The sequence below is a fragment of the Petaurus breviceps genome, unplaced genomic scaffold, assembly GCF_028583685.1.
Source record: "Petaurus breviceps papuanus isolate PSGF00001 unplaced genomic scaffold, PetGlider_PUasm1.0 174, whole genome shotgun sequence".
NCBI lineage: Eukaryota > Metazoa > Chordata > Mammalia > Diprotodontia > Petauridae > Petaurus > Petaurus breviceps.
The window spans coordinates 78,826,738-78,850,676 of NW_027185761.1; the positions used below are offsets into that span (position 1 = coordinate 78,826,738).

Consider the following 23,939-nt stretch of genomic DNA (forward strand, 5'->3'; position numbering starts at 1 on the left):
AGATAGATAGATAGATAGATAGATAGATAGATAGATAGATAGATAGATAGATAGATAGGTAGGTAGGTAGATGGGTAGATGGGTAGATGGGTAGATAGATAGATAAAAGGGCACAGGGTGAGTTTAATATGAAGGGCTGATATCTAAAAAATAAAATTAAGGGGTAAGAGAGGAATATATTGGGAGAAGGAGAAAGGGAGAGGTAGAATGGGTAAATTATCTCACATAAAAGAAAAATATTTCACAATGGAGGGGAAGAGGAGGGTAGTGAGAGGGACTGGGTGAACTTTACTTTCATTAGATTTGTCTTAAGATGTGAATAATATACACACTCAATTGGGTATCTTACCCTACAGGAAAATACAGGGGGAAGGACATAAGGGGAGGATAGAAGGGAGGGCATATTGGGGGAGGGGTAGTCAGAAACAAACACTTTTTTTTGCTCTTTTGGAGGGCAATTGGGGTTAAGTGACTTGCCCAAGGTCACACAGCTAGTTTTTGTGTTAAGTGTCTGAGGCCGGATTTGAACTCAGGTCCTCCTGACTCCAGGGCCGATGCTCTATTCACTGTGCCACCTAGCTGCCCCAGAAACAAACAGTTTTGAAAAAGGACAGGATCAAAGGAAAAAATAGAATAAGTGGGGGGAGTGGGATAGGATGGAGGGAAATATAGTTAGTGTTTTACAAAATGACTATTATGGAAGTGTTTTGTATAACTAACATGTATAACCTATGTTGAATTGCTTGCCTTCTCAATGAGGGTGGGTAGGGAGGGAAGAAGGGAGAGAATTTGTAAATCAAAGTTTTAAAAACAAATGTTAAAAACTGTTTTTACATGCAACTTGGAAATAAGATATATAGGCAATGTGGTAGAGAAATCTGTCTTGCCCTACAAGAAAATAAGGGAGTGGGTCAGCCAGGTGGTGCATCGAGTAAGAGCACCAGCCTCAGAGTCAGGATGACCTGGGATCGAATCTGGGCTCTGATATTTAGTACCACACCCAGAAATAATTGGCTGTGTAACCTTGAGCAAGTTACTTAACCCCAATTGCTTTAAAAAAAAAAAAGAAAGAAAATAAGGGGATGGTTAAGGGTTGTGTGATAGAAGGGAGGGCAGACTGGGGGAAGGGGTAATCAGAATGCACAGATCTTGGGGTGGGGGGCAGGGGAGAGATGGGGAGAAATTTTGGAACTCAAAATCTTGTGGGAATGAGTGTTGAAAACTAAAAATAAATAAGTTAATTTTTTAAAATAAAAGAAAAAGGAAATGGGAAAGGATTTATTTGGACAAAATATTTATAGTATCTCTTTTTATCATGACAAAGAATTGAAAATTGAGAGTTGCCCATCAATTGGGGAATGGTTGAACAAGTTGTGGTATATGATTGTAATAGAATACTAATGTGCTATATAAGAAGTGATGAGCAAGATAGCTTCAGTAAAATGAGGGAAAGCTTATGTGAACTGATGCAGAATAAATTGTGCAAAACCAGGACAACATTGTACACAGTAGCAGCAATTCATATGATGATTAACTGTGAAAGACTTATCTATTCAGATCACGACAGAGATCCAAGAAAATTCCAAAGGATTCATGATGAAAAATGTTACTTTTCCAAACACATTATTCCATTCCCTCCTGAATTTTTGGTGGGTGCAGAATAGAACCATATTCTTTCAATTTCCTTTCCTTCATATTTAGTCTTTCTCCTGATCATTCACACAATCATTTGTTTCTGAGTTAAATTGCTAAATTTCAGCACAATGTGTCTTGGAGTTCGCAGCCTTGGGGTGTTTTTTATTTTTTTCTGAAGTTGATCTGTGAATACCTTCCACTGAAATTTTGTTTTGTGTCCAGAAGTTCTGGACAGTTCTCTTATATTATTTCTTGCAGTGTAGTGTTCATTGACTTTACCTTTTTATTTTTTTTTAATACTGGTAGCTTGATTTTCTCCTTTCTTTTTAAAAATCAATTTAGTTGGGGCGGCCAGGTAGCACAGTGAGTAAGAGCACCGGCTCCAGTTGATCCAGAGATCGAATCCCGGGCTCAGACACTTAGCACCCACCCAGAAACACCTGGCCATGTAACCTTGAGCAAGTTACTTAACCCCACTTGCTTAGGGGCGACCAGGTGGCTCAGCGAGTAAGAGCACCGGCTCCAGTGTCGGGATGACCTGGATCAAATCCCGGCTCAGATACTCAGCACCACACCCAGAAATAACTGGCCGTGTAACCTTGAGCAAGTTACTTAACCCCGATTGCTTAATAAAAAAAAAAATCAATTTAGTTAATGACTTTTTTCTTCAGAAAATCAGCTTATAGTTTTGTTTTTAATTTTTTCTTTCAATTATGTTAATCTCCTCTTAGATTTTCTAGATTTCTATTTTGGCATTTAATCCATGGTTTTTCATTTGTTATTTTTCTAGTTGTTCTTTTACTGGCATGCTCAATTTGTTGATTTGCTGTCTTTTTATTGATGAAAATGTTTAGAGATATAAAATCTTCTCTAAGTGTTTCTTTGGTGCATCTCCCAGATGTAGGCTTATTGTCTTATTGCTGTGATTATTTTAAATGAAAATATTTATTGTTTCTAATATCTGTTCTATGACATACCTATTCTTTAGGATCGAGTTATTTAGTTTCCAGTTAACTTTCAATCTTTGCTTCAAAGACCCTTTATTGAATATAATTTCACTGTATTATGGTTGGTAAAAATATCCATTTAATATTTCTGCTTTTCTACATTTGTTTGTGAAGTTTTCATGATTTAATGTATAATCAATTCTTTTTGGTGAGAGTGCCATGCACAGTTGAAAAAATAGGCATACTCCTTTATGTTTTAATTCGTTGTTTTTCAGAGGTTTATCATATTTAACTTCCATAAAATCTGATTCAGGTCCTTTATACTTTTTTGTGTGTTTGGTGGGGGTAGAAGTTTAGGTTTATTTAGGTCTCAGAAGGGATAAATTGAGGGCCTCTACTGTTATAGTTTTCTGTTTCACCCTATAACTCATTTAACATTTAAGAATTTAGATGGGGAGGGGGGAGCCAAAATGGAAGACTAAAAATAGGAACTCCACATGGCTCCTGCTCCAAACACCTCCAATACCTGTAAAATATGGCTCGAAACAAATTTTAGAGCTTACAGAACCCACAAAGTGACAGAGAGAAACAAATTTCCCACTTAAAGCATCCTGGCAGGCTGATGGAAAGGGTCTATCACACTGTGCTGGGAGCCAAAGGCAGTCCTGTGTGAGTCATCCATGACCAGATCCGGGGCAGCCCCAACCTGTGGCCCAGACTGGCCAGAGCAGACTTCATGAGAATGAATCACCAGCAGCTGTGGTGGTTTCCAGACTTCTCAACCCATAAACACCAAAGAGAAAGTAAAAGGTCAGTGGGGAACTCAGTTGGAGCTGGGTAACATAAGAGTGCCTTCCAGTCCCTGCCCCAAGGCCAGAGGTGGAGGAGGTGCAGCAGCTATAGCTGCTGCTGCATGGCTGCCTCCAGAGCTCCTGGTCTGCAGATCATAGGGGGACCAAGTGACCATTCAGAGGGAATGGCTCTTGCTTTGACCTTCTTGGATCTGGATTGTGGTCTTGGGTGGTGGTCCTGGGGTGTGTGGCGAGTATGCCAGAGCTTGGGGTGTCTGTAAAGAAGGCACCCTCCTCGTACCTCTGACAACATTTGTGAAAACCCCAGCAATTTGGGACATAGCTCTGCAATTTGGAAGCAGAGTTCTACTGTGGCAAAGAGCTCAAAAGTCAAGTAATTGACTTGCAAGATGAGCAAGCAGAGGAAGCGCAATCAGACCATAGATTCCTTTTTTGGGGACAAAAAGGATCAAAACATGGAAGCAGAAGAAGTCAATGAAGTCAAAAGTCCTTCACCAAAAGCTTCCAAGAAAAATATGAACTGGTACAGGCCATGGATGAGCTCAAGAAGGATTTTGAAAATCAAGTAAGAGAAGTGGAAGAAAAATTGGGGAGAGAAATGAGAATGATGCAAGAAAATCATGAAAAGAGAGTCAACAATCTGACTGAAGAAAATAACATCTTAAAAACAGACTAACTCAAATGGCAAAAGAGGCCCAAAAAGCCAAGGAGGAGAAGAATGCCTTAAAAAGTAGAATTGCCCAGATGGAAAAGGAATTTCAAAAACTCACTGAAGAGAATAATTACTTCAAAAATAGATTAGAGCAAATGGAAGCAAATGACTATGAGAAATCAAGATACTATAAAACAGATTCAAACAAATGAAAAAATAGAAGGCAATGTGAAATATCTCATTGGAAAATCCACTGACCTGGAAAATAGAGCCAGGAGAGATAATTTAATAATTATTGGACTACCTGAAAGCCATGATCAAAAAAAGAGCCTAGAAATCATCCTTCAAGAAATTCTCAAGGATAATTTACCTGGTATTCTAGAACCATAGGGCAAAATAGAAATGGAAAGAATTCACCAATTGCCTCTAGAAAAAGATCCCCAAAGAAAACTCATAGGAATGTCATAGCCAAATTCCAGAGTTCCCACATCAAGGGGAAAATATTACAAGCTTCTAGGAAGAATTTAGATGCTATGCCATTTGCTGGATGTATATTTAGTATTCTTCTTTCCCACCCCACCCCTTCAATTCTTCTTTTATGATTATCAGAATATAACAGAATCACTCCCTGCCTGCTTGTCTAATTAGACTTCTTCCATAACCCCTGGTAATGACAGTTTGAAAATGTTACACATAGATCTCCACATAGAGGAATGTAAGCAGTTGAACCTTGTTCAGTACAATATGTTTGCTTACTTATGTTTACCTTTTCATGCTTCTCTTAACTCCTGTGTTTGTATGTCAGATTTTCTACCCAGACCTGGTCTTTTCATCAGGGACTGCTTGGAGGTCTTGAAAGGAATGCTTGGAAGTGTTTGTTTTATTAAAGATTCATTTCCCCCCATAGTACTATATTCAGTCTTGATGAGTGTTCTTGGTTGAGTCTAGATCTTTTGCCTTCTAAAGTATCATATTCCAAGCTAAGTTTTTCAGATCCTAACTGTGACTGCTTGGTACTTGAATTCTTTCTTTCTGATTGCTTTGCAGTATTTTTTTCCCCTTTGACCTGAGAGCTTTGCATTTTGGCTACAGTAATCCTAGGAATTTTCATTTTAGTCAATTCTAACATTCAGGCTGTTGCTTTCTTCAAGGTTTTGTACATCTTGTTCTAAGCTATATTCCTTTGATCTTGTAGCAGCAAGCACCCCAAGCACGTCCTCAGGGTTTGCTGCCCATACAGGTTCTTGGATCTGCTTTGATAAAGGAAAGCAACTCAAAATGGGTTAACAAGCTTACTTTAATCAGTCAGACATATATCGTTTACCTTGTTCAGGGGAAAAAGTCAGCACCCCGGAACTTCAAAGTATACAGGCAGAATTATCAAGACAGAAACAGATCAAGTAGACAGATTTCCAAACTGTCCAACCATTACATCCATACCCAGTCAACATCTGGGTTTCAACATCTGGGTTTTTCAAAGCCAGGGGGGCTCTGGACAACGGCTTCCCAGAATCCAGATCAAATCACAGAACACTTCTCAAAGTGAGCCCCAAAAACAAAGCTACACATCAGGGCTTATATAGCCTTCTCCTGGCTCAGAGAATGTAACAACCTTATTGACTCACTGGCCAATCAAGAAGTATCTACTGAAAAACAAGCCTCCCACCCCAGGCTTCAGGTGCACTTTAGCCTAGGGGCAGGGAAGATCTTCCAAATCTGCATTCCCATTACATTCAGCCCCAAGATCTTTCATGCCCATAGCATAGACAATTTACTTTTGAATTAGCACTAAACATCTCTTAGGTCACATTTTCAAGGTACAGAACTAAAGTTACCAAAGTGGCTACTGGCCCTTAAACAAACACAAAGTACATAGCATTATCACTTCAGTTCAAAACAAGAGTTCAAATAAAGTTTTGGGGGGGTGTCCTTCTCCTCACACAGCTCCAGCCCCTGCTTCCAAGTACAGAGAGAGGGCTGGGCAACAAAACCAACGAGGTGGGGTCCCTTGGGGTTCACGGCACTTCATCCCAACCACCACAGTCACAAGTCCATCCTCCCCCTGGGTCCCAAACTGTGGGATGCAGCCAGGAAACACACTCAGTGCCCCTGCTTTGCTGCTCAGTTCTTATCTTTTCCTGTGGCTGAATTCCGAACTCCTGGGCTCCTTCTCCTCCTGCAGGCGGCAGCTGCTCCTGGCTTCTGCCCAGGTCCCGATGCAGGCAGCTCACCATTCCTGCTCTCAGCTCAGCGAAGTCTGCATGCAGGCCATTCTCCTCTCCTGCTCCACGGCTCCACAGAGTCACAGCTACCACAACTAGGAAACAAACAATTATCCCAGCCCCCATACTTTCCTTTTACTCTGCAGATCCTGTTTGTGACGCCATTTTGTAGCAGCAAGCACCCCAAGCATCCTCAGGGTTTGCTGCCACCACAGGTTCTTGGATCTGCTTTGTTAAAGGAAAGCAACTCAAAATGGGTTAACAAGCTTACTTTAATCAGTCAGACATATATCGTTTACCTTGTTCAGGGGAAAAGGTCAGCACCCCGAACTTCAAAGTATACAGGCATAATTATCAAGACAGAAACAGATCAAGTAGACAGATTTCAAACTGTCCAACCATTACATCCATACCCAGTCCTTTTATGTCTTTCTTCCATAGCTTTCCTCCCTTTTCCCATTTTTTCATACCCCTCTTATCTCGTTTTAAATAATAATTTTTAGTTCTCTTCCAAGAATTCTGATTGAACTTGTGTCTGAGCTGCATTTTTACTTGAGACTTTGCTTGTAGATAATTTTGAGTTATTCCCTTCTGAGTTTGCTTCTTGAGTTGCCCTGTGACCTGGCTGGAGCTAGCATCCTCTTGGTTGGGCCTGCCAGCTTTTAAGGCCCCCAAAGGGAGCTTCCTGCTCTCCTTGCGAGTTTCCAGCCCAGGGTTAGGTCAATGGCCTTGCCGGTTACAAGTTCCAGCAGACTGCTGCTGGACTCCCCCACTAGAAGGCTCTCTCTGCAGGTTCAAAGAGATTTCAGGGGTGGCTGCCCTTTGGCCTGGAGCTCCTGCCCTGGTTCTTCCATGGCAGCTTTAGCCTGGTCTGCGGCCTAGTAGTGAGCCTATGCTCTGCACCATGGCATCTGTTTGCTCCTTAGTGTGTCTCCCCCCTCCCTCTCCTTCCCCCCTCCCTGCACACGGCTGGGCCAGCCCTGGGTACAGGTCCCCGAGTTTGTCCTGGAACCGAGGAGTGGGGAACCCAGCTGTCCGATGGAGCCTGTTCCTTCTCGCCTTGTCAGCGCAGGGAACTTGGGGTCTCTTCCAGGTCTGGTGACCAGGTGCGGCCCTTCTTCAGGCCCCGGGCACTGTAACGTTCTGTGTGTGCCCAGACCTCATTCCTGGTGCCCTCAGACCTCTTTCTTCATCAGTGTCTGTAAGACAACCTGAGCTGCCCAAACACCTCACCAGGGTGTTTGGGGTTGAATTTCCGGATCTCATCCAGCCTGATGCTCTTTCTAGACCTTGGCAGAGGATGTGGGAGGGGAGTGAGGCTGCTCCTTGGCGGGTTACGCCGCTTCCGCCGCCTTCGCACGGAATCTTGCGGTCCATTCGGCCACACCGCAGCCCCGCGCCTTTCGCCGCCTCTTTGGCCGGGCTTTGCACCCTTCGAAACCCTGGCAGTTTAGCTGACTGTTCAGCCAAGCTCTGCCCTCTCCCTGATCCTTTCACTTGTAATTCCTGGCCAAGCCTCAACCCTGGGGGGGGGGGGGGGGGAGGGACCTCGGGGTCTCCCCCCCCCCCCTTTTCTGCTTCTTCGTTAGTGAAGAAAAGACAGCCTTGCTACCTGGATCTGCTACAAATGAACATTTACGTTACTGAACCGCAACTGGGCCTCATCGCTGCAGAAAAATCCTACCCCAACTGGGTGCCCATCCCACTCCCCACAGCATCTGTTCCCAGCCGGGCTTAGAGTCAGGAAAACCTGGGTTCAAATCCAGCCTCAGACACTTCCTAGCTGTGTGACCCTGGGCAAGTCATAGTCTCAGCCTCTGTCTGCCTTAGTTTCCTCAACTGTAAAGTAGGGATGATACAGGCACGGACTGCCCAGAGTGGTTGTGAGGCTCAAAGAAGGACGTGTTTATAAAGCGCTTGGCAAAGCTTATAGCGCTGGATAAATACCAGCTATCGTTATTAATTATTATTGTGGGTACCCACTCTTACCCTCCCCTCTCGAAAGAGATTTCACCTCAAGTTTTATCAAGAAAAAGGAGGTTGTCCGGCATGCTCTAATCACCCACCCACCCCCTCGAATTCCTCAATATCACCTCTCCCCGATTCGTCTCCCCCTCTGGTCTCAGAAGGCCAGAGGAATAGTTGATCCCCCTGCTGGTCAGAGCTGCCCCTCAGCTTGCACCCCGGTGCTCCTGCCTCTGCTCTTAAATCGTCCTCTCTCTAATCTTCAAATTCTCTTTATCACCTACTCCTTCCCTGATATCTTTAAACATGCCCAGGTCTCCTCATCCTTAAGAAACACCACCTGGACTTACCATCCACTCAGCAGACCACATGTCCTGCCTTTCCCAGTCCAGTCCCTAGAAAAGCTACTCAGTGTTTCTCCTTGGTCTTTCATTCACTTCTCAACCCTTTGCATCATGGCTTCTGACCTAACTACTGACTGAAATGGCTCTTTCTAAGATGACCAGCAGTTCCCTTTTTGAAGGCCCATTTTATTAATTCGTTTTTTGATTGAAATAAAATTTTGTTGATATTATTTGTTTTTTTACATCACAAAAATTTATCTGTATACCTTCTCCTTCCCCTCTCAAGAGTTATCCTATATAACAAATAACTTTTTTAAAGAAAAAAATCACAAAAGAAAGAAGAGACCAAAAAAAATCAGTAAAACCAATCAATACATTGAAAAGACGTGCAGTGCTGTTTGTTTTTCTTCTCTAAGATGAATGATTTTGAGGGGTGATATCTTGACTTGGGAGTGAGTTGGACTTCAGGGTGGCAGAGATTTGCAGAGTTGTCCGTTTCACTCTTCTCCAGATTCATCAAAGTCCAGTGGCTGAGTTTTTCTGAGGCAACATTCATCCAATGACTCAGGCTTAGAAGACCATCAAATTTACCATTCTGGGAGGAAAGAGGCTCACAGCTTTCCGGGCAGAGCAGACATTCATGGCTGTTTACACTCCAAGCCACCAAACTCAAACCCAAACAATAAGCAAGAGAGACAAGCTGGGGGCTGTGATGCGCCGCGCCGTTCAATGAAGGCCAGAATGGTCTGAGTTCCAGTCACCAGCACCACAGACCCACCAAGCTGCACAGCGAGGTCAAGAGTCTTCTCATGTCTCTTCTTTCAAGTCAGGTTCATTCTTCATCATTTTGCAAATTTGCTTTTGGTTGTTTTAAGGTTGTTCTTTCCATTTCCATTGTTGTAGTCACTGTGTAGATTGTCCTCTTGGCTCTGTTCACTTCCCTCTACATTAATTCATGCAGATCTTTCCAGGCTTCTCTATATTCATTATATGTGTCACTTATGACACAGCCATATTCCATTTCACTCATATACCACAATTATTGAGCCATTACCTAATCAATAGGCATCTTTTGGCTTCTGATTCTTTGCTATCACAAAAAAGTACTGCTATAAAAATTTTGGTGCAGATGGGCGCTTTCTTTTTATTGATGACTTCATTGGGGGGCATATGTGGAATCTCTGCATCAAAGGCCATGAACATTTTAATTGCCTTATTTCCATATTTACACATTGCTTTACAAAATAATTCTCAGATCCACCAACAATGTACTAGTGTACCTATTTTCCCACAGCTCCTCCAACACTGATTATTCCTATCTTCTGTCATCTTTACCAATTTGTGGAGTATGAGGTGAAACTTCAGGCTTGTTTTCATTTGCATTTCTCTATTATTCGGGGTTTGGAGCATTCTTTTCTATGGTTCTTAGTAATTTGCAATTCTTTTGAAAATGATTCCTTTGAACCCTTATGAATTTAGAGAATGGTTTTTGGTTACATATGCATATATATGACAACGAACTTATATACATACACATATAATATAGCATATTATGTATGTATATATGATAAATTTACCTAGACAAGAACTCCCTATTTGACCAGGAAAACTGGAAAACATTCTAGTGGAAATTAAGCTCTGGCTGACACCTTATATCTTATTCCACAATTCATTCTAAGTGGACATGTGACTTTAATATTAAATATCAGACTATAAAGAGAAAAGAAGCAGGGAGTGTTTTTTGCTTCTTGCATTCCAAGCAGTTAGGGGAAGGGGGAAGGAATCACATTTATAAAAAACACCTACTCTGTGCTAATTATGTTACAAATATTATCTCATTTAATCCTCACAACAACCATGGGAAGTTGCTATTATTCCAATTTTACATTTGAGGAAACTGAATCAGGAAGAGGAGAAGGAAGCCCAGGCTTCCACAGCTGATAAGTTTCTGAGGCTAGATTTGAACTCAGGTTTCTCTGACTCCAGGCCCAGCTCTAGCCACTGGTCCCCCACCTGTCTCTTAGCAGCATTTGTCCCCTAATCAGCACTTATTGAATACATTTGCCTTCCATCTTTGCTCCAGTCCCCAGCCACTTGAACACACTCCCCTCCCATTCCACCAATGAGCAAGACTAAGAAGGGCCTTCTGAGTTCCAGGAACTTTACTTGGTTCTGGGTCTATGAAGAAAAAGTCAACTCTTGTCCACAAGGAATGTGTAGTCTGAGGGGAGAGACGAGGGTTATCTTTATTAGAGTGTGCAGAACATGTTCACATTACATATAAATCCATCCAAGACAGTTTGGCATTAGCGCTAATGGTGTTCCAAAGGGTTGCATGTGGTGCTTGCAATGACGGTTTGGGCCACATGAGCGGACAGCAGGCAGTGGGTGCAGGAGGTGCTGACTGGCAAGTTCTAGTGAGGATCATTCTAGGGTGTCCTTGTTTTACTGATTTTTTTTTCCACCGAGGAGTTTGTAAACAGCTTTGGTGGAGAAGGCTGGGGGCATTGTGTAGGTTGACCCAGGGAATATTTGAACCTGGGCTCTCCAGGACTTGTGAAGAGAAAACAAAACCAGAAGGAGGCAACACTTACACCATGCAGTGGAGTACCAGCAAGGAGGCCACGGCACAGAAAGTCTGGAGTGAAGTCTGGAGGAAAGTCATTTCAGTTGTGTCCGATTCTTTGTGCCTTCATAGAGGATTTCTGGGCAAAGATACTGTAGTAGTTTGCCACTGTCTTCTTCAGCACATTTTACAAATTAGGAAACTGAGGCAAAGAGGGTTACACAGCTAGTAAGTGTCTGAGGTTGGATTTAAACTCAGGTCCTCCTGACTCTGGGCCTGGTGCTATATCTACTGTGCCACCTAGCTGTCCAGGCCTGGACACCTCCCTGAAGTAGATATTCTGGGATTTGAAGGAAGCCAGGAGGTAGAGATGAGCAGGGAGAACATTCTATATGTGTGAGATAGCCTCTGAAAATGCCTTCAGTCAGAGATAGAGGATCTTGTTGGAGGAATAGCAAGGAGGTGATTGTTATTGGATCACAGAGTACCTGGGGGTGAGGGATGTTGTAAAGTATAAGACTTGCATGGTATGAGGAGATTAGGCTATAAAAGCCTCTGAACATCAAACAGTGAATTTTATGTTTGATCCTAGAGATGACAAAGAACTACTGAAGTTTATAGAGGGGGGGGGCAGGTATGTGACATGGTTGCACCTGTGCTTTAGGAAAATCATTTTGGTGACTGAGGGGAGGACAGAGTAGAGTGAGGGGAGACTTGGGGCAGGGAGACCCATCAGAAGCTATTGCAATATTCTAGGTGGGAGGGGATGATGACCTGGATCAGACTGGGGGCAGGGTCAGAGGAAAGAAGGTGGCATATAGGAGAGATGCTGCAGAGGTGAAATCAGCAAGAGATGCTGCAGAGATAAAATCAACCAGAGATGCTGCAGAGGTGAAATCAACCAGAGATGCTGCAGAGGTGAAATCAGCAAGAGGTGCTGCAGAGGTGAAATCAGCAAGAGGTGCTGCAGAGGTGAAATCAGCAAGAGGTGCTGCAGAGGTAAAATCAACCAGAGATGCTGCAGAGGTGAAATCAGCAAGAGGTGCTGCAGAGGTGAAATTAGCAAGAGATGCTGCAGAGGTGAAATCAGCAAGAGGTGCTGCAGAGGTAAAATCAACCAGAGATGCTACAGAGGTGAAATCAACAGGTCTTGGCAATAAATTGTATATGGGAGGTGGGAATGAGAAATCAAGGATGGCACCTTGGTTGCAAGCCTGGGTGAATGGGAAGTAGGGGGTATTCTTGACATTAATAGGTTGGGGGGAGGTGTAAATCATTCAGTTTTGTACATTTGGAGTTTAAGATGTCTACAGGACACCCAGGTCAAGATGTCTGAAAGGCAGTTGGAGAGTTGAGACTGGTGGTCAGTAGAGAGGTTAGGACTGAAAGAGATCTGTGAATCATTAGCATAGAGATGATAATTGAATCCTTGGGAGCTGATGAAATCATCAAGTGAAGTATAGAGGGAGAAAAGATGAGGGTCTAGGGTAGAGGCCTGAGGGACCCCCACTATTATTGGGTGGGGGAAGAGATGAGGAAGATTCAGCAAAGGGAACTGATGAGCCATTGGACAAGAAAGAGAAGAACCAGGAGAGCCCTGTCTTAAAAACCTACAGAAAGAGTATCAAGTAGGAGAGAGGGATCATGGGGGGGGGGTGGGGAGAGGGGGAGGGTCACAGGCTGCTGAGGTCAAGTGGTCAGGTGAAGATTAAGAAAAGGTCATGCAGGAAGATGCAGCATAGGAGTGGGGCGGGGGCACCCATAAGTTTTTTGTCCTTGGTTAAAAGTTTAGAAATGAAAGGAATATTTAGGGAGGAGATCCTCAGATTGCTCTGTTTTGTTTTGGTTCTACACCCCCAACAAGAAGTTGAAATAGGAAAATTTGCAACTGGAAGCAACATGATGAATGATTGCCAGGGAAACTCTCTGCCCCTTCTGTACCTAGGTCGAAGCCCTTTCCAGGTCCTCTCTGGGTCAGCATTGCAGGGGCCCAATACTCAGCTAACAGTCCGGAGGCCACTTTGCCCTCTCCCAGGATTGGAAAACAGCCCTCCTCCATCCCCTTAGAATCCACAGTGACCTCCTTCATCTTCAGTCTACCAGTGCAGGGTCAGGGGCAGGCCCTGGGGTGCTTAAGGGATGCTCAGTAAAAGCCACCTAGCATTTTAACCCTAGCAGGGCAGTACCCCAAGTCCTTCTCTCTGTGGTTTGGCCCCTTGTTGGAGAAGTGCCCACAGGAATCAGGCCTGGATAAATGAACACAACAGGGCTGGTTGGCACGTCCCTCCTCTTTCTCCCCCAGGCTGTGAGCATTTGGGCAGCTCTGAACACTTTCCTGGAGCTACTTCCTCCCAGGATGTGGCTTGCTCCCTTGTGGGCAGTGTGCTCCTCCTTGGCTCAGCTTTTATTCAGGGCCCCGGACTCCAGTCCAGACTTCAGCAAGTTGCTGGCCTCTTCCTGGGGCCCCTCTAATACCAGATTAATCACATCAGCACTTTAGTGGATTAGTGGTCAGTTACCCCTATGACCTCAAAAAGAATGAAAAAGCATGTGAATCATCCCATGAGTACCTAAAAAAATACAGTATCACTGAAAAGGAAAAGCACAGTGGGCTGTGGAGAGACCCCCTCCATCTTCAGCCCACATTGTAGACTATGACCCCAGCCTGGGGCAGAGGGGTAAACCCTTGGTTTAATCACATAAGTAGAGCTTATATCAAGTTGCTTTAAAACCCTGGGGCCGGGGAGTCAGGCAGGAGAAGGGTGGGAGCCAGACCTGACAAGCTGGTCAGAGAAGGGCAGACTCTGAGGCAGACCAAGCCCTTGGCAGAAGGGAACAAGTGCGGCTCTGGTGGGAGAGCCATCCCTGGGACAAGATGCCAGTGATCAATATCGAAGATCTGACAGAGAAGGACAAGTTGAAAATGGAAGTGGACCAGCTGAAGAAAGAGGTGACGCTGGAGAGAATGGTGGTAAGTGGCTGCTTTGGGGAGCCCTGGGACTTCTCAGTCAAGGACCAGGACCTGGCCCAAGACAAGGCTAGGGGAGGTTCCTGGGAAGGCCACTGGGGATCTCCCTGTGTAAGCCAGCCCTGGGGGGCAGGGAGGAGGCTCCCAGGCCAGGCCAGCAGTGCCCTGTGCCTACGTGGGTGCCCAACCTCTGACCAGTCCCAGGCCCAGGAGGCCAGAAAGCTGCTCTCCTCTGCAAGGTCAGAGACCTCAGGGTCAGTACAGAGGAATGCACTTGACCAAGAGTGGAGGCCTCATGGTTATCACCTGTACTATGGGGTTGTCTCTGCATTTTTTACCTGCCTGCCAGGCTGTTGGGTCCAGCAATCCCTGCAAAAGAATAGAGGCAATATTCTGAAATGCTCACTGTTACTCTCCCCCTCTACCTACCCCATTTTTTTTGTTCTAATCTTCGAAATGGGCTCATCCCAACACTGACTGTAGTGAAAGGTCTTGTATATCTGCCCCTCTGTGCACCATGTAGGGACCGGTCAGAAGCAGGCTTTCCTAACTCAGAGCCTGCAAGCTAAGGGTGAACAGCAGCCTGGTTAGTGGTCATCTCCCTCCTGGAACATGCATGCATCTTCCCGAAGGCTCCCTGCCCAAGTGAAGGCAGGGAAAGGGAGGGAGGAGCATTTGGCTCCTTTTGAGCTAGGGATGCACAGAGTGCATGCCACCAGGCTTGCAAGGACTGAACTGCATCATCAATCCATCCATCAGCCAATCAATAACCACTGATGAGTGTCCAGCTGGTGCTGGGGGCAAAGACAAAGGAGAAATAGTTCCTGGCCTCAAGTGTTTACACTGTACAAGGGAAACTATGTACAGAGACATCCAGGTGGAGGTACAAGCTATGCTTAGAGGGGAGGCTGCTAGCCTCCAAGAAGCGCCCTAGAGGAGGGGGCACTGGGGCTATCTTGAAGCCATGACCTGACTCCCTGGTGGGGGCAGGGTGAGGAGTGTCTAGTGCAAGACTATGAAGGGTTTCATATGCTCTCGGTGTAATAGGGAGCCACAAGAGGTGACTGAGCCAGACTTTGTCAGCTGTGGAGGAGGGACAGGAGGACATGGAGGCTCTGAGCCTTCCACCCTCCGTCTTTCAGCTGTTGCTAGAACCCTGGCCCAGACATGTGGCCCATCCATCACACGTTGTAGGGTCTCTCTTGTTGCCTACAGTCCTTACGGTTTGGTGGCTCTGTCTTTATTCATAATCCTAACCAGCAATCCAAGAAATAGACTGGGTAACCAAGCCTGGGCTAGAAGTCAGGTGCTTTAGGGGTTACTCTCCCATCTCTGGCCCCTGAGGCCATTGTCGGACTGCCGGTCATTCCAGTCATTTGTTTAATCCAAATCCGCAAACACCTGATGGACCAGGGTGGGGCGGGGCCCACCTGAGACCCAGTCCAGACTCTCTCCCATAAATCCTCCACAGAGGATGGGCCCCTTCCAGCCTCTGGGGGCTCAGGGTCATTCAGTCTATAAACATTTTGTAAGTGCCTTCTCTGCACCAGGCAGTGAACTAAGTATTAAGTCCTGGCCTTCTCTGTGGACGCCAGTGCCTGCCACCATGACAGCCCCTTGGTGACCTCCTCTTCTGCTCTCTGGTGTCTCCACATGTGAGGCTTCCTCGGCGACTGAAGCTGGGCCTTGCTCCTGCCAGCCTGCCCATCACCTCTGGGTGCCCACTGTCAAAGTGAGAAGGGATGTGATGTTGCTTTGAAAGTTTGGGCCAGCTCTCCCCATGACCAGAAGTGGCAATGTGGCCTCCATCTTCTCTGTGGGTCATGGCCCAGAGCCTAGGGTACAACCCAAGTCAGACCCCAAAGCAGAGAACTGAAGGGCAGAAGGTGCCTTCCCCCACCCCAAAGAGCCCCTCCTGATGTGCCTGAGGGCCCCTCTTGGCCTTGAGGCTGCAATCCCAGGCCAGCCTGCACACTCACCCCACTTCCTAGCAGCATGGGGTATGCACTCCAAGAAATGCAAATTCATTCTGATGTCAGAAAGAGAAAAATGGCAGATAGGGATGTCTTTTATCCCGGGAGAGATAAAAGTCTGTATCATCCAGAGACAATGGGAAAAGGCTTCAGGGGCATCTACCCTCTGGAGAGCCTCAGCACTGAATTCTTGGACTATGGCAGACCCTGCTGCAGTCATGCTGCTCACACCTCTCCCTGCTGCAGTCCACCCGCCACTTGGCTGCCGAATGCACACACACATACCTACACATTAGCACACACACTAACACAACACACATATACATATTCATACATATACTACAGACACACACTTAGACATATGCTTACACAGAAATACACAATACGCACATTGCCATACATACACACACTGACACAATACACATATATATGCACACTCACACACCCATTCGTATTTCTTTTTCCTTCTGAAGGCATCTCACTTTAGGGGTTGGTCTGACTTGTTGGGCTCCTGAGTTTGTCCATAGGAGGGGCACCATTTTCTGTTCACCATCTGTGTGAGAGTGTTGATCTATGACAATGGGAAGGCAGCTGGGCCTGCCTTGGAGGGAATTCTGTACTGTCCAACCTGCCCTAAGGTAAATCCGCCCCTGACTCCCAGAGTGGGGCCTGAGGATTTGAGGCCTGAATTAGAAGCAGGAAAGGTACTGAGAGACCCAATTTGTTGGGGCTTCCAAATAAGCACCCTTGGTCCCAGGCCCCAGCCTCTGGGAAGGCAGTGTCAGGGGAAGGCTTTCTACAGCAGGTGCCAGAGCCCCAGTGACCTGTCCCCCCTGCCCAGCTTTCTGCCACCAGGCCCATCCGAGTCAGGAAGCTCCGGCCTTGAATGACAACACATAGACTCTCCGTCACTGGGCCTACGTCCAGGACCCGTCCATCTTGGCATAGACTGAGGATACCTCGGCTCACCCCCTTGTCATGATGAGATATTGGAGGGCATGTGAGGAGAGGCTGGGATTCAGTGTGATCTCCAGATACAAGCAGTTCATAGTCAAGTCTCAGGGCTGAGAAGTAGCTTAACGGCGAAGACTTTGCCGGCAATAGCCAGACTGCTCCTGGTTTGTGCTCAGTGGCTCCTAATCCTGATGCTGCCAGGCCAACTGGCAAGGCTGCCCTGGAGTGAGGCTGGGGCCAGGGAATAGAATCTGCCATCTGGGGAGCCCTATCCCCCACTACTGGTGGTGGTACATTGTACTCTTGTTCTGTCCGAAAGCCTCTGGGAGGGTGGGGACCCAATGCCATCTTGTCCCTCGCTCCATACCTTCCAGTCCCACATCTAGAGGCCCCTGAGCTTGTGGGACAAATACTTCTCTGCCCTTTCTTTCCCCTCCCCCTCCCAGAGGCAGGGGGTGAACCACGCAGGGAAAATGGCTGGGAAAAACTGAGCTGAGATTAAGAGTGGAACACAGGTCCTTTGGACCAGTCACATGGATTCCCTGCTCATAGCCATACCACTTTCAGAGCTAACTTGGACAAAGCAGCCATCCCTTCCTTCCCTCCCTTGTGTTCTAGGGATTGAACACCAAGCATGCAGCCACAATACTCCGCTTTGTTAGGGGAAACACAGGACTCCTGGTTCAGGGTGGGACTGAGGATTCATGGAGGGTCATGGGCCTGATCCCCACTGCTCCTAAAGTCCCTGGTGCAGCAGGAGAGGGAGAAGCCGTAATATCTTCACATGCCCTGTGAAATCCGTGGCCTGCTTCCTTGGTTCCCAGCAGAGCTGCCACCCCCAACCTGGCCCCTGCATTGCCCCTGTGCACAGACACCACATCCTATAGATGGCCATCTCTTGTGGTTCAAGATGCAGAGTCTTCATTGAGGGCCACACAGCTCCCTGAGGAAGGGCTCCTCCATTCCTGTCTGTGTCCATGGCACCTGGCATGCACTTGGGCTGTGGTGGCCCTTAAGGCCTGTGGCCTCTCTTCTGAATGCTTCCTTTCACATTATTCTGGTGACTGCTTCTCATAGCAATGGACCCAGACAGCATCACAACAACCCCTCTGTGAGGCAGACACTTTCCAGCCACCCTGGCTGCTGCCTGAGCTCAATCTCCACCCCTCCCCCCAGCCCCATAATCTATGTGCTTTCTCAAAGCTCAGGGATCCCTCCACAGGAAGCTTTTCCTGACCAACTGGTCACAACTGCATCCCCTTCCTCAACTTATCTCATGTTTTTTTTGCCCTCAAGCCCAATGTCAGCCCCCAGAGGTTAGGAGCTGGTTTCATCTCTCTCTGCCACCCCAGTGCCTACCAGGGCACCAAATTAATTGATTCCTTGGAAGGGTAAGGAGCGGACCTGGTCCCAGTGGGGCCCTCATCACTTAGTACAAGGGAGAGCATTCAGGTTGAAACCTCACAGAGGGTCCAAGACTCTAAGAAAAGTTGGGGGAAGGAAGATAAGACTTGGGCACCAGCCACACCTCCAATATGGTCTGTCTCTGGGGGTATTCTGTGTACTAGGCCAATGGCATCTGTCAGCAGCTCTTCTCCCTCCTTTCTTTTTCAAAGGTTTCAAAATGTTGTGAAGAAGTAAGAGACTACATCGAGGAGAGGTCTGGTGAGGACCCCCTTGTAAAGGGGATCCCTGAGGACAAGAACCCCTTCAAGGAGCTCAAGGGAGGCTGCATTATCTCCTGAAAGCACCAGCACATCGAGAACCCTGGAAGGACCCAGATGCTTTAAATTAGTTTTAAATCCCTTTGCTGTAACAGACCAGAATGAAAGGATCCAAAACTCCAAAGCTCGCCATTGCAATCTCCATGGGAGTCAGGCAGATCCCACCACCTGCAGGGAACCATTCACACCTCAGCAGAAGATGCAGACCCTTGGTGGTCTTCTGAGGGCTTTTGTTCCCTACCACCCCCATACACTCTCAGAATTCACTTTTAATAAAGATTGGAAGGCAGTTCATTGAATTGACTGATCTGAGTCTCTATCTGTCTCTGTCTCTCTCAGGTTTCTCTTGGCCTCAGTGAACATGTTGGGTTGTTTGGTGACCATCAATCCCTTTCACTAATACTTCTACTATGGACTCCCCCAGGAGGAGTCCCCCTCTCCCCATGCTGCCTCATCTAGTCTTCTCCCACATTTGTGGGATTCTTTCTCATTGTTGCAAAAACAATCCACATGGCCTCCCCCGGGGATTTGGCATGCACCCAGGTGCTGGCATCCAGCTAATTTTCAAGTTTTCTGTTGGCTCGTTTCTTATTCCTCATCCAGACAATTCTGTCTGGAAAACCACTCACTGTGGGCTTCATCATCCTCAACTCTTCCAGACTTGGCTCCAGAGCTGGTCAGCTCTCACTGTACTGTGGGCTGGGCTGTGCCAAAAAGAGGGTTCCTGTTTCCCAGCATCATCAGGAAGGCCCTGGACCCAGCTTGGCCCCCAGAAGCTGAGAAGAGATGGAGATGCCATCTCACCCCCGATCTGAGCCCCCATTTCCACTAGAGAGCAGCCTGTCCTTGCTGAGGGCCGTGGGCAGTGCCACCTCTGCATGTTGAGAACTAAGCAGAGAGATATGCTGGTTAGAACTCCAGTTTGATCAGGCAGGGACATTAGAAGTGAGGTTGTCCCAAGCCCTTCAGTTAATAGTTGAGGAAACCAGAGTCCTGAGAAGTTCAGTGACCTACCTAAGGCCCCCAAACCTCAATGGCAGCAAATCCGAGGGGCCCCCCTCTCAATGCCCCAGCCACTGTTCTTCTTGCCCCCCAGGCTGGTTTGTATCCTTCACAAATTGGGAGAGAAATGTCAAGATGTGAGAAGAAAGAGAATAGAGTCTCTAAGCCTAGGCCAGGGAGCCTAGAAAAATGATGACACGTTATTCATGTTAGTGGACATCTAGAAAAGGAAGCAGCCATCACATAGGGCCAAGATGGCGGTTTCAAGAACAATTTATGGCAAGCTAACTTCATTTCCTTTTTTTGACAGAATTCCAAGCCTGTGTAGAGTTAATGGAATATAAGATCTTCTGTGTCCATTAATAGGCTTGTGTGACCACATGTGTTCATTTTCCCCTTGGAACAGGAGCTGTGTTCCCAGGTCTACAGGTATTTCAATCATGGATGTCTTGCTGCTTCGAGCTCCCTCCCACTCAGTTCACAGCTGTGGCTCATCCTGAGTCCCATAGAGCCCATGGGTGACTCAGGGAGATTTATATTGCCTTGGGGGAGGAACTTGCCTAGGGGAAGCTTACTTAGGGGAGGCTTGCTGGCAGGAAGGCTTTCACACCTTCTGTCACTGGGCCAATTAGGCACTGAGTCAGGTGGGTTGTGAAGCCTTCTGATTCTGAACCTACTAGCTGAAAACTCTGTATACTGGGAGGTTGGTATTTTACTTTGGGGCTCAGTCATGGGAAGAGTGTTTCTTTGTGATTTCTCCAGACAAGAAACTCCCCCCCACCTTCCCGCCTTGTGCCTGAACCCAAATGTCCGTGCTTGCTGGTCTGGTGATTAGGCATCTATTGCTCTGTTCAGATAGCTGGAGCCCTGTCTATTGGATTCTTTCTTGGATACTCATTTCTTTCTACTTGTCTGTGCTTACCTGGCTATTAATTACAGTAAGACCCCTTTAAAGGTCTTTCCTTTAGAAAAGCCAAGAATCTGTGCTAGGAGACCACCCTGTGTGCTAGTGTGGTTGCTGCTACAGACCGGTAAGTCAAAAGGGTGTTGTAGATACAGTCCAACTGAACTTTAGCCAGAAAAGCTCCCCAGTGGTCTTCTTGTGCAAGGGCTGCCTGGTCAGACTCAAAGAGAGGGAGAGAGGGAGGGAGCCGTTGATGATGTCAAACATGCCCACATTGCTGGCTCCTTTTATCCAGATTGTGTCCCTCTCACATTTGCTTTCAGCCTACATGAATCTGGTGGAGGAATGTTTCTCACAGATCTCAGGCCAGGGGGGTGTGCCTGGCATTTCATGGTAGGGCACCCGTCCCCAGAGACTACTAGTTTGGACAAAAGAGGCTGAAATCATTCTGAAGGCCAAGCCATTTCTCTGTTGGGAGGAATCTAGGACCTGGGCACTTGAAAGTAGTGACTCTGAAGGGTCTGGGACCGGATAGAGACCTGGAAGAGGAGATGACATCACTGCCATTGTCCCTGCCCAGGGGCTGCTGGCCACTCCTTCCTGTTGTCCTCAGGGCTTGCTCCTTTGGAAATCCAGGTAATCAGGTTAAAGGCAATGGAGAAAGGAGAATAGGAGCCCAGGGAGGGCTGTAGATATTCCCTGCCCAGAGCCCCTGAGCATGGGGGCTCTCTCGGTTTCTCTTGTTTCTGTCTCTGTCTTGTCCTTCTCTCAGCTCTCTCTCTCCATTTCTCTCTCCTGTCTCTTTGTCCCTCTTGTCTCTCTGTCTGTCTCTGTCTCTCAATCTGTCTATCTCTCTCCACCTGAATTTTGTAAATTCAGTCTTTCACATGCCCTACACATATCCAAGGACACATATAGGAGGAAGGAGGACAGCTGCCTCTTGGAGTTGTTTGCTTTTCCTGTCAAACGTCAGCTGCCTGAGTCCAAATTTGATTTGCTGTTGACCTGAAGAGTAGAAAGTGCAGCTCAGAGACCTGAAGGGACCTGGAGAGGGCCACCCCATTCACAACTGCCATGGTCTAGATTTGAACCCAGAACTCCTTGGTTCTGTGTGCAGTATTGTCTTCATCTGTTTCCCTCTGAGTCAGATGCAGGGGCCCGCTCTTCTCCTCCCTCGAACCCCAGGGGCAGCACTCACTTGATGAAGATCACCTCTCAGGGGATGATTGCCAACCTTCTCTTGGTCTCCCTTCTTCACCTCCATCTCTACTCCAGTCCATCCACCATGTAGCTGCCCAGAGAACTTCCAAATGTCCCACTGGGGCTGATTGCTCAACTCCTTCACTCAAACACCTTGGCTGGCTCACCAGTGCCCATTGAATAAAGTACAAACTTCTGATCCCAACTTGAGGATTCGCGATTCACCACCAACTTGCACCCAGCTCAACATCTTGTTGTGTATCTTCCAGCCAAAAGGGCCTCTTGTCCTTCCCTCTCCCATCTCCATTCTTGGATCATATGGATCACTCCCCCCCCCCGCCTCCCCGACAGTCAATGTCCCCTCTCCTTTATTAAGACAACTTCAATGCCCTCACCTTCACAGGCCTTCCATGATTCCACCATCCCCGACCTGGTCCCTCTCCACTGTATCAGTTCTTTCTGGACTTGCCCCCTTCCCCCTTCTCTGGGTCTATGTCTGTCTTGGTATCTCCAATGTCTAGCCCAGCAGGAGCTCATTAAACATTTGTTGAATGGATCTGAACTGCTTGGCACAGAAGGGCTTCAATGATTCTTGGTAAGTGACCATTAGTGTGATTACACGGTTGACTGTTGATTGTCCTTCATTCTCGAAGAAGACCAAAACAACATCACCATATTGGGTCAATGTACAATGTGTCTAACCATGACTGATCAAACCTATTTGACTTTGGGACACTGCCACAGGTTGGGCACAAATACTCCATAGAATGTATGATTATATGAACCTATTCTGAAGGAGTTGTGACTTCATCAGTGACAGCACAATATTCCCTATCCACTAGACCCACAAGCCCACTCTGCTGCATGAACTGGCATCCAGTCCAATCCCTTGAGCTGTTGGAGAAACAAAGATAAAAGAGAAATAGTTTTCTTCCCCATGGAGCTGAGATTCTTCTGGAGGTGTATGGCAAAGACAGGTAAGTTGGGAAGGGATGGGTTTAAGGCAGGAGTCAATGAGTTCCATTTTAGGCTTGAGATGCCTCTGGGGCATCCATTTCAAAATGTCCACAAGGCAGTCAGTGATGGGACTGGAATTCAGGAAAGAGTCTGAGGCTGCAATGATACAATTGGGGATTATCTGTATAGGCATGATCATTGAGCCCATGAGAGCTGATGAGATCACCAAGGTAGTATAGAGAGAAAAGGGGGGAAAGGCCAAGGATAGAGGGTTGAGGCTCTCTCCCATTCATGGGGGACAGGCTGTGGGTGGCGATTCAGAAAGTGTTACTAAGAAGGAAGGGCTGGACAGGAAGGAGTATGGTCAGGAAAGGATGAGCAGGTTCATCAAACCCAGAGAGGAGCATGGATCCAGAAAACAATGCTGAAGGCTGCAGCGAGGCCAAGATCAGGAGGTGGCAAAGGATGTCAGACTTGGCAGGGAAGCCATCAATGGGAACCTTGGGGAGAGCAGGTTCAGGCCAAGGGCCCAGTTGGAAGCCATTGGGTTGAGAAGAAAGTGGTAGGCGGGGAGAGGAAGTCAAGGAGTGCTTGACTGCAAGGGAGGGAAGACACTGTAAAACTGCTTGGGGGCATGGCAGGATCCAGTGAAAGGGCTTTAAGGCTGGAAGAGACCTGGGACTGTCTGGAGGCCATAGGGAATGAGATGTCCATATTAGGACACAGTCAAAGTCGGTTAGCTCTGCTTGACTGGGCATATTTGCTACAAAGGCTTTTCCCCCCTTTTTTCCCCCAAAGGGTGAAGGTGTAGGGAGGTAGAGTGGATCAAGATGAGATTTGAAAGGATGAAGGAGAGGGGCATTGAGGCACCCTGTTCAAAACCACAAAGAGCAGAAGGAAGGTCAGAAAGCTGACAGTCTCAGAGCAGGACAGTGGGCAAAGCTACAAGTCTGATTTCTTATAGATCAACAAAGAAAAGAGAGCTGGACAGAAGAGATCCTCAGCTTCACACACAAGCTTCCTTTCCTTGGCTACTTTGGCTCTGGAGATGCCCATTGTATTTGATGATTGTTAAATTCTGAATTAAAAAAAAAAATCTGTGAGTTTCTGTTTG

The 23,939-nt window shown here is 46.8% G+C and overlaps 2 protein-coding genes across 3 annotated transcripts in view; both read left to right on the plus strand.

The window, feature by feature from the left end:
• The window catches only part of LOC138158300 (guanine nucleotide-binding protein G(I)/G(S)/G(O) subunit gamma-11-like), a 273,389-nt gene that overhangs the window by 242,381 nt on the left and 7,069 nt on the right, over positions 1-23,939 (plus strand). The gene's annotated exons all lie outside the window — the stretch shown is intronic.
• Positions 13,826-19,018, plus strand: GNGT1 (G protein subunit gamma transducin 1). The gene is made up of 2 exons (XM_069084559.1): positions 13,826-14,114; positions 18,655-19,018. Exons 1-2 carry the CDS (start codon positions 14,019-14,021, stop codon positions 18,781-18,783), a joined length of 225 nt encoding a protein of 74 aa, XP_068940660.1. The 5' UTR covers positions 13,826-14,018; the 3' UTR covers positions 18,784-19,018.